Source organism: Zea mays, chromosome 4 (assembly GCF_902167145.1).
Source record: "Zea mays cultivar B73 chromosome 4, Zm-B73-REFERENCE-NAM-5.0, whole genome shotgun sequence".
NCBI classification, from domain to species: Eukaryota; Viridiplantae; Streptophyta; class Magnoliopsida; order Poales; family Poaceae; genus Zea; species Zea mays.
Genome location: NC_050099.1, coordinates 190,484,176 through 190,497,372, shown reverse-complemented (window position 1 = coordinate 190,497,372; position 13,197 = coordinate 190,484,176). Strand labels below are relative to the sequence as shown.

General features: G+C 56.5%; 1 protein-coding gene across 5 annotated transcripts; it reads left to right on the top strand.

Moving 5' to 3' along the window:
* The first annotated feature begins 1,190 nt into the window (after nucleotides 1-1,190).
* LOC103654296 (pentatricopeptide repeat-containing protein At1g28690, mitochondrial-like) lies at nucleotides 1,191-4,475 on the top strand. Of its 5 annotated transcripts, none has more exons than XR_566011.3 (3): nucleotides 1,199-2,929; nucleotides 3,761-3,986; nucleotides 4,208-4,475. XR_566011.3 is itself a non-coding variant. In XM_020551746.3 (2 exons), the coding sequence occupies exon 1, from the start codon at nucleotides 1,354-1,356 to the stop codon at nucleotides 2,920-2,922; it is 1,569 nt and encodes a 522-aa protein (XP_020407335.1). In that variant the 5' UTR covers nucleotides 1,191-1,353; the 3' UTR covers nucleotides 2,923-2,929; nucleotides 4,208-4,475. The 5 variants fall into 5 exon arrangements, 3 of the variants coding, with proteins under 3 accessions (XP_020407335.1, XP_008679349.1, NP_001354034.1); NR_159711.1 differs by having other exon boundaries at nucleotides 1,264-2,929; nucleotides 3,761-3,961; nucleotides 4,208-4,471; XM_020551746.3 differs by lacking the exon at nucleotides 3,761-3,986 and having other exon boundaries at nucleotides 1,191-2,929.
* The last annotated feature ends 8,722 nt before the right edge of the window (nucleotides 4,476-13,197 follow it).

Sequence of the window (13,197 nt, the reverse complement as noted above, 5' to 3'; positions counted from 1 at the left end):
TAATTATGGTCCCCGACACTATGAATGTATAGAATAAGGAGAGAAATTAAAAATAGACATTATAACTCTTACTATTGCGCAATAACGTTCAATATTTTTTTTTCAAAATACATATTTTTGCATATGAAGTTGGATGGATATGAGTTTTATATTAAAATTACGGAGCTAAATGAGGTAGAGATGAAAACAGATACTTATTTGGATATCATTTTTGGTCTTTTTTCTTTGATTATAAATAAATAGGATTTAGATTCTTCTATGCAAATTCATATTCTTGTTTTTAATATTGAGCTTGTAAAAATTCGTAAAAGATAAATCTCAAATTTATCATATATTTTCTCAAATGATATATAAAAATCGCATACAATTCAGATACAAATACATATATATTTTCACCTTTTTGTTGTAGGGAGCAAATAATGTATAAAATAATTTATGCAAAATTTTATTCTTATTTATAATAATATGTTTGATAACATAAAAAATATTAGCATTAAATTTGATACATATCTATTTTAGAATATTAAATTTATCCTGGATACTACTCTCGTCCTTAAAGTAAGGTCTATAATTTAATACTCTCTCTATCCATGATTAAGTCAGTCCCTGTAGTTCTCTTATTTAATTTTTAATGTTGATTTAAGGCTTGTTTGGATGCCAGAAGTTAAAGGAAACTAACTAAATTTTAACTCGTCTTTGGAGTAAAAGTGACTAAAATAATAACTTTTCACCATTCCAGTCACTTTTAGCTCTTTCTGTTTGGATCTATAGAGTAACTCTAGTATTCTCTGAAAGACTCTCTAAATTAATAATTTAGGTAGTTAACCTAAAAACTCATCTCCAACAACTCTCTAATTGAACTTTCTAAATTTAGTTACTTTCTATCTAATATCATTTTCTCTCTACATTGGGTAACCATTTATCAACACCATAAACAAAAAATGGCTGCATTATGTAGATGATGAAGGTGATTGTTCATTTGTGACATATTTTTGTCGTGGATATATTCAAAATAAAACTACAACCTATATTTAGAGACCTATTAAAGAATTCAGAATTTTTTACTTCCAAAGTTATTTAGTAACTCCTTAAATCTGTGAATTTGAGAGCTAAAGTTTACTTAACTGCTGCTCTTAGCTCCTAAAGTGGCTAAATAGATCCTATGATCAAACAATATAGTTAACATTTTTTTGTTTCAAATTCTTTTTAGTAATAATACGTAGTACATCGACCTACACTATACACCTACGTGGCCGGCGGCTCAACCCAATTATCACATGCGTGTGCGGCTGTGCGCCGCCGCTACACTCGCCGGCGACGAGCCTTCGTTTCGGCTCAGAGAAACAGACAGACATGCAGAGTCCAGAAATCCAACAGAGAAACAGGGCTCCGACCCACTCGCGCGCTGGTTCGCTGGCACCGCGCGTCCCTCGCCACCTCCGCACCGCCGCCGCGCTCGCGGCCGCGGTGCAGGGCCTCATCGACGCGTCCCCTGCGCGGGGCGAGTCGCAGACCATCCACGCGCAGCTCCTAGCGTCGGGACTCGTCGGCAGTGCCGACCTCTCTGTCAAGCTCCTCGTTCTGCACATACGGTGCGGCTCCCTGCACAATGCCCGCGCCGTGTTCGACGGAATGCCGAGCCGGAGCCGCGCCGCGCACAACTACCTCATCGCGGGATACTTCCGGCGGGGCCGCCCCGCAGAGGCGCTGGGGATCTTGCGGCGGCTCGCGGCGTCCACGGGGCGGCTGGACGTCTTCGCGCTGTCCATGGCGCTGAAGCTGTCTGCGGCGCTGGCTCTGCCCGGCGTCGTCGCCAGGGAGGCCCACGCGCGCGCGCTGAGGTCCGTCGAACAGTCCGACGATATCCTGTTCGCGGCCCTGGTGGATGCCTACGTGAAGAGCGGGTTGCTTGGCTACGCGCGGCGGGTGCACGGCGCAATGCCCGTGCGGAGCGTCGTGTGCTCCACGGCACTGCTCGTCGGGTGCATGCAGGAAGGGCTGTTCGAGGACGCTGAGGCGATATTCAACGAGATGGAGGGGAAGGACGTCGTGGCGTACAACGCCATGGTGGAGGGGTACAGCAAGACGGAAGAGACGGCGGAGGGCTCGCTCGAGGTGTTGAAGGCGATGCAGCGAGCGGGGCTTCGTCCCACGGTATCGACATTCGTGAGCGTGCTCGGGGCCTGCTCACTCTTGTCGTCGCCAGAGCTCGGCGAGCAGGTGCATTGCCAGGGGACGAAAAGCGGCCTAGTCTTGGACATCAAAGTTGGAAGCGCTCTGGTCGACATGTATGCCAAGTGTGGACGGGTGGAAGACGGCCGTAGGATCTTCAACCAGATGGCAGAGAGAAACGTGATTACCTGGACTTCGATGATCGACGGGTATGGGAAGAACGGCCTCTCTGACGAGGCCCTCCAGCTGTTTGGCGAAATGCGGGAGCGGCGAGACGTGAGGCCGAACCATGCCACCTTCTTGAGCATTCTGTCGGCGTGCGCACACGCTGGGCTGCTGTCCCAGGGCCAGGAGGCTTTCCAGAGCATGGAGAGTGAGTACTTGCTGCAGCCACGGATGGAACACTACGCATGCATGGTGGACTTGCTGGGTAGATTCGGAGGCGTGCGGCAGGCCTATGATTTCGTCCGAGGTATGCCGGTGAGGCCAAACTCTGATGTGTGGGCTGCGCTGCTCGGGGCGGCTACACTGCACGGGGATATGGACATCTGCAAAGTTGCATCGAGGGAGGTCTTCGAGCTGAGCCGCAAGGGGAGACCGGGCGCCTACATGGCATTCTCCAACACACTTGCGGCAGCTGGGGAGTGGGACGGCGTGCACGACGTTAGGGAGATGATGAAACAGCGAGGCGTGCTGAAAGACACTGCTTGCAGTTGGGTCGGTTCTGAGAACCCGCCACTCGTCGACTGATGTACAGGTAGAGTTTTTACCTACCCATACCATGTAAAGTTTCTCCTGTAACAGCTTCATTCTAGAACATGTCTCTGAATTAACCAATAGAGTTAGCTTATTACAGCTTCATTCTTCACAACGCTAATAATGTGTTCAATGCAATACAAATATCGAGGACATCAGTAACTCTTGTTGCTTTTGTACTAGAACACATGTCTCTGAGTTAATCAATAGAGTTAGCTTAAGCATGGCTTCTGTAGGTTTTATTGCCTGAAATACTTTAGAGGATCAAATTTGCAAGAAACCAGGCCCAAAATCTCCATGCCACTTATCAGCCATCATTTGAATTCCTGAAGTAATAGTTTTTAGGTGTAAAATCATTGTGCTGCAGATTATCAGATCTATTGAATTTGTGTAGATTAGGAAGAATGCGTGAAAAGGATCTTTAGCTGAGTTGGTTATGTGGTCTGAGTATCAATTCTCAGGTCCTGAGTTCGAATCTCAGTAAGAGTGAATTTCAGACCGATGTTAAAAAATGACCTATGAAGGTGGATCCTTGTGTAGGGGTTAGGAGGGTTCAAAGCACGAGTAAAGATCTAACCTTTAGAGGGTGAACCCTCGTAAGAACCAACTTTCATGGCATTTCTCAGTAGGGGTTTCGATTGAGCTTCTTCGTACCGTGGGGGCGGTCTTTTCCTCTACTGGCCGAGTTTTTTTAATTAGAAATTATGCAGTTAGTAAAACTATACTAATTTGTTGTGCTAATTAGATTAAGGAACCCAAAAATCCAACACTGTACTTTCGTTTTTTCTAAATTCATTTCATTATTAAATATGTTTGCTTGTACCAATTCTAGGAACGTTTACGGTTGATAAGAGTGAACGCAGACACAAGGCACCAGAGAGAACCAGAACAGTTATGAAGCATGGACAAGTTGTCTTGTTCTAATTATTGGAATATATGTAGTTTTCCATTTATCAAACGCTTCAATCGAGTGGCGCACCGACAATCAAGGCCAGTGAGATGTCTTTTCTGGATTACAAAAGTCGATAAGCAGGTCAGCATATGTACTAGGCAACAAAGTACGGCTTCTACTCTTTGAGAAACCCCATGTGCTTCACTTCTTTCTCTCTCCACAAGCTTGCACCTGTGTCCTAATTTCCTATTGCTTCCATCTCCTGCATTTTTATATTGCATTTATCTGTTTTTTATTTTCTATTGCTTAGATTTTATCTGTTTGTACATCTTGTGATCATGTGTGGGAGAGAAATTTGACACATCCTCTTCACAACCTTTGTGACAGGTGTTATTTAGAATGGTGGACCCATGCTGTCTAATTGTTTCCTTCCTCGTAGAGGATAATGCAAATATGCTGATCGCAATGGTGGATGCAGTGACAAATTTTATCTTCTGCTGACCGAGAAACATTCCATGTTTTGCATTTGGAATGAACAAATGTGGAGGTTTGGAAGTGCAAAATATCTGAACACTAGAAAGCAAACTGAATGCAGTGATATATTTTCTTTCCGTGGATTATTTTAATCATGAATAAACGACATTTTTGTCTCTTCTGGAAAAATTCTCACATGGCATGAGTTTTTAGAATAAATATTTGCATTCAAAATAACATATAAATAGGACGACATGGATTTAACTTTTATGACCTTAAGCAATGCGAGTTAACATTGTCAACGAAATAGTCATTCACCAAACGGAATCTTTGGGAAGTGGTGGATCCCTCTGCTCATGTTCCTAGTACCTTGTACTAAAAAAAACTCAAGTATCTACAATCTATTGTGCCGTTGGTGACAGGAGATGCACAGTTCTTTACTCGAAGATCATCCCTCGGCCTCTTTGTCCCTGGCAAAAATGGTAAGTAAAAATGATCAACATGTACCAAAAACAACAAATTCAATAGAATTGGAGTGGTCGAATGAGCGTCATGCCCTGGCTGGCTATCATGCCAAAGCTACCATGGACCATGATGTGATAGCTATATTAGGTAATTTCTAGCAATTTACTCATCTCCATCTCCTATTTTAAACTCCACCGTCTAGATAATTTAGATAAAATATAATGTTGTTAACATATTAGTTTTCAATGGTGTCGGCGTTTCGAGACCGGGGGGTCCCCGAGCCGACGAGTGAGTGTGCTGCGTGCCCCAGCCCAGATGGGTCGAGCGCGTGGGCGAGCGCGAAGGGGGGAAGAGGCGAGGTGGCCGAAGACGGGCGTGAGAGAGGTGGAGATCCCGCGGCCTTCGTGTTCGTCCCGCGCCCAGGTCGGGTGCGCTTGCAGTAGGGGGGTTACAAGCGTCCACGCGGGTGAGGGAAGCGAGCGGCCCCAAGAGAGCGCTTGTCTCGTCCTCGTCCCCGCGCGGCCAACCTTCTCTAAGAAGGCCCTGGTCCTTCCTTTTATAGTCGTAAGGAGAGGATCCAGGTGTACAATGGGGGGTGTAGCAGAGTGCTACGTGTCTAGCGGAGAGAGAGCTAGTGCCCTAGGTACATGCCAATGTGGCAGCCGGAGAGGTCTTGGCACCTTGCTGGCGTGATGTCGTGGCTGTCGGAGGAGCGACGGAGCCTGGCGGAGGGACAGCTGTTGGAGTGGTCGAGTCCTTGCTGACGTCGCCCTGCTTCCGTAAGAGGGCTGAGAGCCGCCGTCGTCACAGAGCTTGTGGGGCGCCATCATTGTCCATCTGGCGGAGCTGGCCAGATGGGACGCCGGTCTTGTTCTCCGTGACCCGAGTCGGCTCGGGGTAGGATGATGATGGCGCTTCTTGTTGACGTGGCGGGCCTGTGCCCTAGGTCGGGCGACGTGGGGGCTCCTTCGAAGCCGAGGTTGAGTTTGTCTTCTGTTGCCGAGGCCGAGTCCGAGCCATCGGGTCGGGCGAGGCGGAGGTCGTTCGGCCGAGGCCAGGGCGGAGTCCGAGCCCTGGGTCGGGCGAGGCGGAGTTTCGTCGTCTTCTGGGGCTGAGCCCGAGTCCGAGCCATCGGGTCGGGCGAGGCGGAGGTCGTTCGGCCGAGGCCAGGGCGGAGTCCGAGCCCTGGGTCGGGCGAGGCGGAGTTTCGTCGTCTTCTGGGGCTTAGCCCGAGTCCGAGCCCTGGGGTCGGGCGTAGCGGAGTTCGCCGTCTTCCGGGTCTTAGCCCGAGTCCGAGCCCTGGGGTCGGGCGGAGCGGAGTTCGTCGTCTTCCGGGTCTTAGCCCGAGTCCGAGCCCTGGGGTCGGGCGGAGCGGAGTTCGCCGTCTTCCGGGTCTTAGCCCGAGTCCGAGCCCCGGGGTCGGGCGGAGCGGAGTTCGCCGTCTTCCGGGTCTTAGCCCGAGTCCGAGCCCTGGGGTCGGGCGGAGCGGAGTTCGCCGTCTTCCGGGTCTTAGCCCGAGTCCGAGCCCTGGGGTCGGGCGGAGCGGAGTTCGCTATGGCGCCTTTGGCAAGGCCTGACTGCCTGTCAGACTCACTCTGTTGAGTGGCACTGCAGTCGGAGTGGCGCAGGCGGCGCTGTCCTTCTGTGAGACTGGTCAGTAGAGCGGTGGAGTGACGGCGGTCACTTCGGCTCTACCGGGGGGCGCGTGTCAGGATAAAGGTGTCAGGCCACCTTTGCGTTAAATGCTCCTGCAACCTAGTCAGTCGGCACGGCGATTTAGTCAGGGTTGCTTCTAAGCGAAGCCAGGGCCTCGGGCGAGCCGGATGTGTGTCCGCCGTTAAAAAAGGGGGGCCTCGGGCGAGACGGAAGTCTCTCGAGGTCGGCTGCCCTTGGCCGAGGCTAGGCTCGGGCGAAGCGTGATCGAGTCACTCGTGTGGACTGATCCCTGACTTAATCGTACCCATCAGGCCTTTGCAGCTTTATGCTGATGGGGGTTACCAGCTGAGAATTAGGCGTCTTGAGGGTACCCCTAATTATGGTCCCCGATAGTAGCCCCCGAGCCTTGAAGGGAGTGTTAGCACTCGCTTGGAGGCTTTCGTCGCACTTTTTTGCAAGGGGACCAGCCTTTCTCGGTTGCATTTTGTTCCGGTGGGTGCGCGCGAGCGCACCCGCCGGGTGTAGCCCCCGAGGCCTCGGAGGAGTGGTTACACTCCTTCGAGGTCTTAATGCCTTGCGTAATGCTTCGGCTGGTCTGGTCGTTCCCTCATGCGAACTGGCCATAGCCCGGGTGCACGGTCGGGGCCCAAGCTCTCGGGCTGGTATGTTGACGCTGTCAACGGTTTGGCCGGAGCCGGGTTTGCGAGAGCAGCCCCCGAGCCTCTGCACAGGGCGAGAGGACGATCAGGGACAGACTCGGCTTTTTTACATACGCCCCTACGTCGCCTTTCCGCAAGGAGGAGGGGGGAGAGCGCCATGTTACCCTCGATGGGCACCGAACATGGTGTCTCCGGTGAGCTGCAAGCGGGTAATCCGAGTGGACGTCCGTGCCCCGTTCGTTGGGGGTCGGCTAGGGGCCCAGAGGCACGCCCAAAAGTACCTGCGGGTGATTTGCCGGACCCGGTCCCCTGGCGACGGGGTCCGAGGGCTCGATGCCTCCCTCCGATGGGATTTCGTTACAAGATCGTTCCCGCTGGTCTCGGAAATGTCCTAGGGTACCTCGGGAGCGCAGCCCGAGCCTCGGTTATGTATCGAACGTACCCCTGGTCATCCCTCGCTCGGCGTCTGAGGCGACTGTGAACCCTTCGGGGGCCAGCCTTCGAACCCCTGATCAGTAATGGGCACGGAGCCCGAGCAGCCTGAGGCGGCCATGGAGCCCTTCGGGGGGCTGGCCTTCGAACCCCTGACCAGTAGTGGGTGTCGGGCCCACGCGATCTGAGGCGACTGTCGAAACCCCTCGGGGGGCCAGCCTTCGAACCCCTGATCAGTAGGGGGGCTCGGAGCCCAGTTCCTTCACAGAGAAGGATCCTTTTCGGGGTATCCCCCTTTCCCGGTCCCTGTTGCAAGAGATAGAGAAAGAGGACAAAGGAAAAGGATACGAATTCGAACGACGTGGCGTACCTCTTTTTGACGCGGTTATTACGGCGAAGGCGAAGCGTCGTCCGCTTCTCCTGCCAGAGGCGCCGCGTGTCCCGCCGCGGAGTTAATGCGACGGGGCGAGTGGTTGGCGGGGCAGCCGTTGCGAGCCGTTCGAGGAATGGCTGTTTCGCCTCGCGCTTCTTGAATCCCGCGTCCGGTCCGGGCGGTGCGCTGGAAACGGTTTCGCCCTGGCCTTCATATACTCGAGAGGGGGTCCGGTGACGGTTCTTTGCTCTGCTTCCTTCTTTTCCCTTTAGGTTTTCGCAACCCGGGAAACTTTAGTCGGAGAAGAGAAAAACCGCCCTCCCTGCCCCCCGCGCCGCCATCTCTTCCATTTTGGTGATGGCGGATCGAGTGACCATAATCCCCCCGCGCGATCCGTGGCCTTTCTCCACGGTGACGGCGAGTGATCTGGAGGAGCTGGTCGGCGAGGGTTTGCTCCGCCCCCTCACCGACAAGCAGCGGCCAGAGTGGATTCCTCCCGTGGGCGGAGCCGCTCCGTCCCCACCGCTGGGGTACGTCGTGAGCTTCGTCTCCTTCCATGAGCGGGGATTCGGTGTGCCGACGGGCCGCTTTATGCGGGCCATCCTGTTCCACTACGGGGTGGAGTTGCACAACCTCTCCCCCAACCCCATCTCGCAGGCCGCTATCTTCGTAGCGGTATGCGAAGGGTACTTGGGGATCGCCCCTCATTGGGATTTGTGGACTCATCTCTTCCTCGCCGAGCCTTTCGCCTTGTCGACGGGGGAGAGGAGGATCCGTGCAGCGGTGCGGGCCGGCGGCTGCATTCTCTTGTTGAGGCAGTCGCGGGCGTCGCAGTACATTCCTGCCATTCTTGCGTCTTCGAACAAGGGGTGGCAGCGCCGGTGGTTCTACCTCCGGAATGACGGTGAGTTGCTCCCACCGTTCTCCCAGCGAGTAGTTACTGCTGCCACCGACGCCTGGCGCCACGGGACCCCGCACGAGAGGCAGAAGAATCTCGAACCCCTTCTTCAGGCCCTGAAGGAGTTGCGGGAGGGGGGACTTACCGCTGCGGGAGTGATCGCCGCTATCCACCGTCGGAGGGTGCTTCCATTGGCGGAGCGGCGGCTGCCACTCTGGGAGATGACCCCGGAGGCTGACTGGGAGGGCTCGCGAATGTCCCCTGATCCTCTCCCCTTCAACGCCCTCCAATGGCGGGTGTCGGCTGCGATGGGGAAGCCGGACCCCCACGCATACTCCCAGCTTCGGATGCGCCCCGACCAGGGGTGTGTAACTTTGGTGAGTGTTCGCTCCTTCCTTCTTCGTATATCGGGTCGCTCCGGGTCCTTATGATCGGGTTCCTTTCTCCCCTCCTTTTAGGATGTGGGGTGGCACAAACCCTCCCAGCCACGGGTCCCGGAGGACGCGGTGGACCGTGCAGCGCGGCGAGTCGCCGCGGAGGAGAAGAAGAAAAAGAAGGACGCGGAGAAGGCCCGGGCCTGCGAGCGGAGGCGGGCTCGGGACGCCTTGGAGAAGCGCCGTCGCCAGCAGGAGAGGGAAGGACTCCCGAGGGAGCCGTCGCCGGAGACGCCCGACGACGACGATGACGACGATGATGAGGAGGAGGACGACATGGCCGCCCGTCTTGGCCTCGGCCTCGGCTCGAGGTGTGGCCAGGAGTCGTCGAGCCAGCCCCCACGCGGGCCGACACCATCAGTCTCCGGAGTTGGGGCATCGGGGTCCCAGTCCGAGGCACGGGGGCGACCCGAGGCGTCGCCCGTTCCCTCGGCTGGAGGAGCTGAGGTGGCTCCGGAGGGCCAGGTCAGGGTATCCGCTCCCCAGGGGCCGCCGCTCGTACCGGTGGCGCATGGGGGTGACCCTCAGGTTACCGCGACCGCGCCCAGGCAATCTACTCCCCGGGCGTCCACAGCGAGGGTGGCGCCGAAGATGCCGGCGAAGCGGACCTCGGCGGCCGTCTTGGGAGCCGGGATCCAAGAGACATCCCCCCAGGCGCGGTGGATAATGGCCCGAAGTGGGTGAGTATCTCGGAATGTCTTCGTCTTGGCTTCCCATTCATATGTCTCGGCCGTGATCTTTCTTTCCTCCTCTTTTTTTTTCTTTTATCCAGTAAGCGCAGTCATGGCCAGACCGACCTGGCGCCCCGGAAGGCCCTCAAGACGGCGCCGGACTGTGTGGCCAGCGCCGCCCCGGACCTTGTCATTCTGCCGACCCTTTCGCGGGGCACTTCACCGCAGGGGGCTCGGGCGTCGCCGGTCTCTGAGGAGCGGGCTCCCGAGGTCGGCTCTTCTGCCGAGGCGGCCATCGTGGTTGAGGAGGCGGCTGACGCCAACGTGGCCCTGAGCCCGCCTGTCGTGCCGGCCACGCCGGCGCCCGCCACCGTCGAGGTTGCCGCCGTCCCTGTCGGAGAGCGACCAGTTGCTGCCGGCGTCGGGATGGCTGATGCATCGACACCCAAGGCCTCAGATGAGGTGGGCGTGGACGCGCGGTCCGTCCAACCGGGTGACAGCCTCATTGCTGTGCGGCGAAACTCCGAGACCCGGCGCCCGTTGCTCTGATTCCGGACCCGCGAGGCCTCGGACCCTGTCTTTGTTCTCGACGATGAGCAGGAGGACCAGTCCTGGGACGAGCTCCGCGAGTGTGCGGAGGCAACGGTGGGGTCGCTCCGGTCGTCGCTGGAGGTTTTCTGCAGAGACGTCCCCAAAATCCTCCAGGTAGCGGTTTCAGGCATACCTTTTTCCTTCTGCGAGCGAGACACTCGTCGTGACGCCCTGTTTCCTTTCCCCAGGATCTGACGGATCGGAGTGCCGCCAAGTCGTCGTTCATCCGCCGCGAGGTCGATGTCTGGGGCTCGCTGCGATCCATGAGGTCCTCGCTCGCCGGGGCTACCGCGCGCCTTTCTCAGCAGGATGCCAAGGTAGCAGACCTCCAGCTGCTCTACGCCGATCTGAGAGCCGAGGCGGCAGCAGCGCGTGCGGAGGCGCAACAGCAGCGATCGGAGCTCGCCCAGGTCATTGAGGAGCGGGACCAATCTTGGGGCCGGGCTGCCGAGGCCGAAAGCCGAGCTGAGACCCTCGCGGCCGACCTATCCGCAGCCCAGGACGCAGCCTCGGAGCATCGTGTCCGAGCTGGAGGTACGTCTTGGTCCTCACTGGTTCCTGTTCTTGTCTGTTTCCTTTGCTTGTGCTTGAGGTGTTTCTCTTGGTTGCTCACAGAGCTCGAGTCCGCCCTTGACGAGTCCGCCAAGGCGCTCGCCGAGGCGCTTGCCGGAGCTGCCGAGCAGAGGGAAGCTGACCTCGCGGCCATGTCCGAGGCCGTCTCGGACTTTTACCGTACCCTCGGCTCCGGCGACGTCCCTTCAGGAAGCTCCCCTCAAAGCCGCCTTCGAGCCTTGGGTGATCACGCGCGCGGCAGAGTCCGCGAGGCGCTACACCATGGCGTCAGGCGGGCCTTCGCCGTGCTTGCTTCCCACTACGTCGTGGACCTGGAGCGGGTTAGTGAGGGGTACTGTCTTCCTGACGAAGACGATGCTGCCCTGGCAGAGGTCCAGCGGCTTGACGCGGTCGCCGCGGGTCCGAGCGCGGTGCTGGCGACCACCTTCGAAGCGGAGATCCTTCCCCCTCCGCCGTCACCAGAGGCCGAGATGGACCTCACCGACGGCGGGGACGGAGCTGAGGGCGCGGCTCCTTCCCAAGGCGGCGCTTAATTCTTGTTTAAACAATTTCTTGTTGGATGCGTGTCCCACCGCGCCGTTGAGGCCTGAACACTTTGTCTTTCTTGCATGAAGTCATACTCTCCTTTCCTTCCATCTGCGTGTTCGTCCTAGCTTGTCAACAATAGGGCGGCTTCTCGAGTTGGGTCATTTTTCGTGGCAGGTGATGAGTGAGGTGTCCCTAACCCGGAGGCGCAGGAGTTCCTCGGCTCAGTCGGCCTCGCCATTTACATGTACCCGCGTTCGCTCCTCGAGACCCTGCTTCTGACATAGCCAGGAGAACGCAAGGGGCCCCTTTTTTGATTGAAAATTTTCGGCGCGGAGAAGTATGCCCAATCTCGATGCAGAGGAGTTCCCCCTTTTAGCCCCCGAGGGAGGGTCGGGCTCTGCCGAGGCGAGGCCGACCCTTCCTTGATGACCGAGGCGCAGAGGCTGCCTGACGGATCAGACTCAGGTCCGAGTATCCAGCGAGCGCTCGGCGACATCCCTCGGTATGCCAGGCATGTCCGAGGGACTCTACGCAAAGACATCGACGTCTGCGCGGAGAAAGTCGACGAGCACTGCTTCCTATTTGGGGTCGAGCCCGAACCCAACCCGGACCTGCTCGGAGGTGTCGCCACTGGGGTCGAGAGGGACGGCCTTAACCGTCTCCGCTGGCTCGAAGTTGCCGGCGTGACGCTTTACGTCTGGCACCTCCTTGGAGAGGTTCTCCAGGTCGGCGATGAGGGCCTCGGACTCGGCGAGGGCCTCGGCGTACTCCACGCACTCCACGTCGCATTCGAACGCGTGTTTGTACGTGGGGCCGACGGTGATGACCCCGTTGGGGCTCGGCATCTTGAGCTTCAAGTAGGTGTAGTTGGGGACGGCCATGAACTTCGCGTAGCATGGCCTCCCCAGCACAGCGTGGTAGGTTCCTCGGAACCCAACCACCTCGAACGTCAGGGTCTCCCTTCGGAAGTTGGAGGGCGTTCCGAAGCAGACGGGGAGGTCGAGTCGCCCGAGGGGCTGGACGCGCTTCCCAGGGACGATCCCGTGGAAGGGCGCGGCGCCTGCCCGGACGGAGGACAGATCGATGCGCAGGAGCTTGAGGGTCTCGGCGTAGATGATGTTGAGGCAGCCGCCCCCATCCATCAGGACCTTGGTGAGCCTGACGTTGCCGATGACGGGGTCGACGACGAGCGGGTATTTCCCCGGGCTCGGCACATGGTCGGGGTGGTCAGCCTGGTCGAAGGTGATGGGCTTGTCGGACCAGTCTAGGTAGACTGGCGCCGCCACCTTCACCGAGCAGACCTCCCGACGCTCTTGCTTGCGGTGCCGAGCCGAGGCATTCGCCGCATGCCCTCCATAGATCATGAAGCAGTCGCGGACCTCGGGGAACTCTCCTGCTTGGCGATCCTCGTTCTTGTCGTCGTCGCGGGCCCTGCCACCCTCGGCGGGTGGCCCGGCCCTGTGGAAATGACGCCGAAGCATGATGCACTCCTCGAGGGTGTGCTTGACGGGCCCCTGATGGTAGGGGCACGGCTCCTTGAGCATCTTGTCGAAGAGGTTAGCACCTCCGGGGGGCTTCCGAGGGTTCTTGTACTCGGCGGCGGCGACAAGGTCCGCATCAGCG

Bases quoted from the DNA above. Each gene is read 5' to 3' on its own strand.
- LOC103654296 (XM_020551746.3), top strand. From the start codon at position 1,354: ATGCAGAGTCCAGAAATCCAACAGAGAAACAGGGCTCCGACCCACTCG.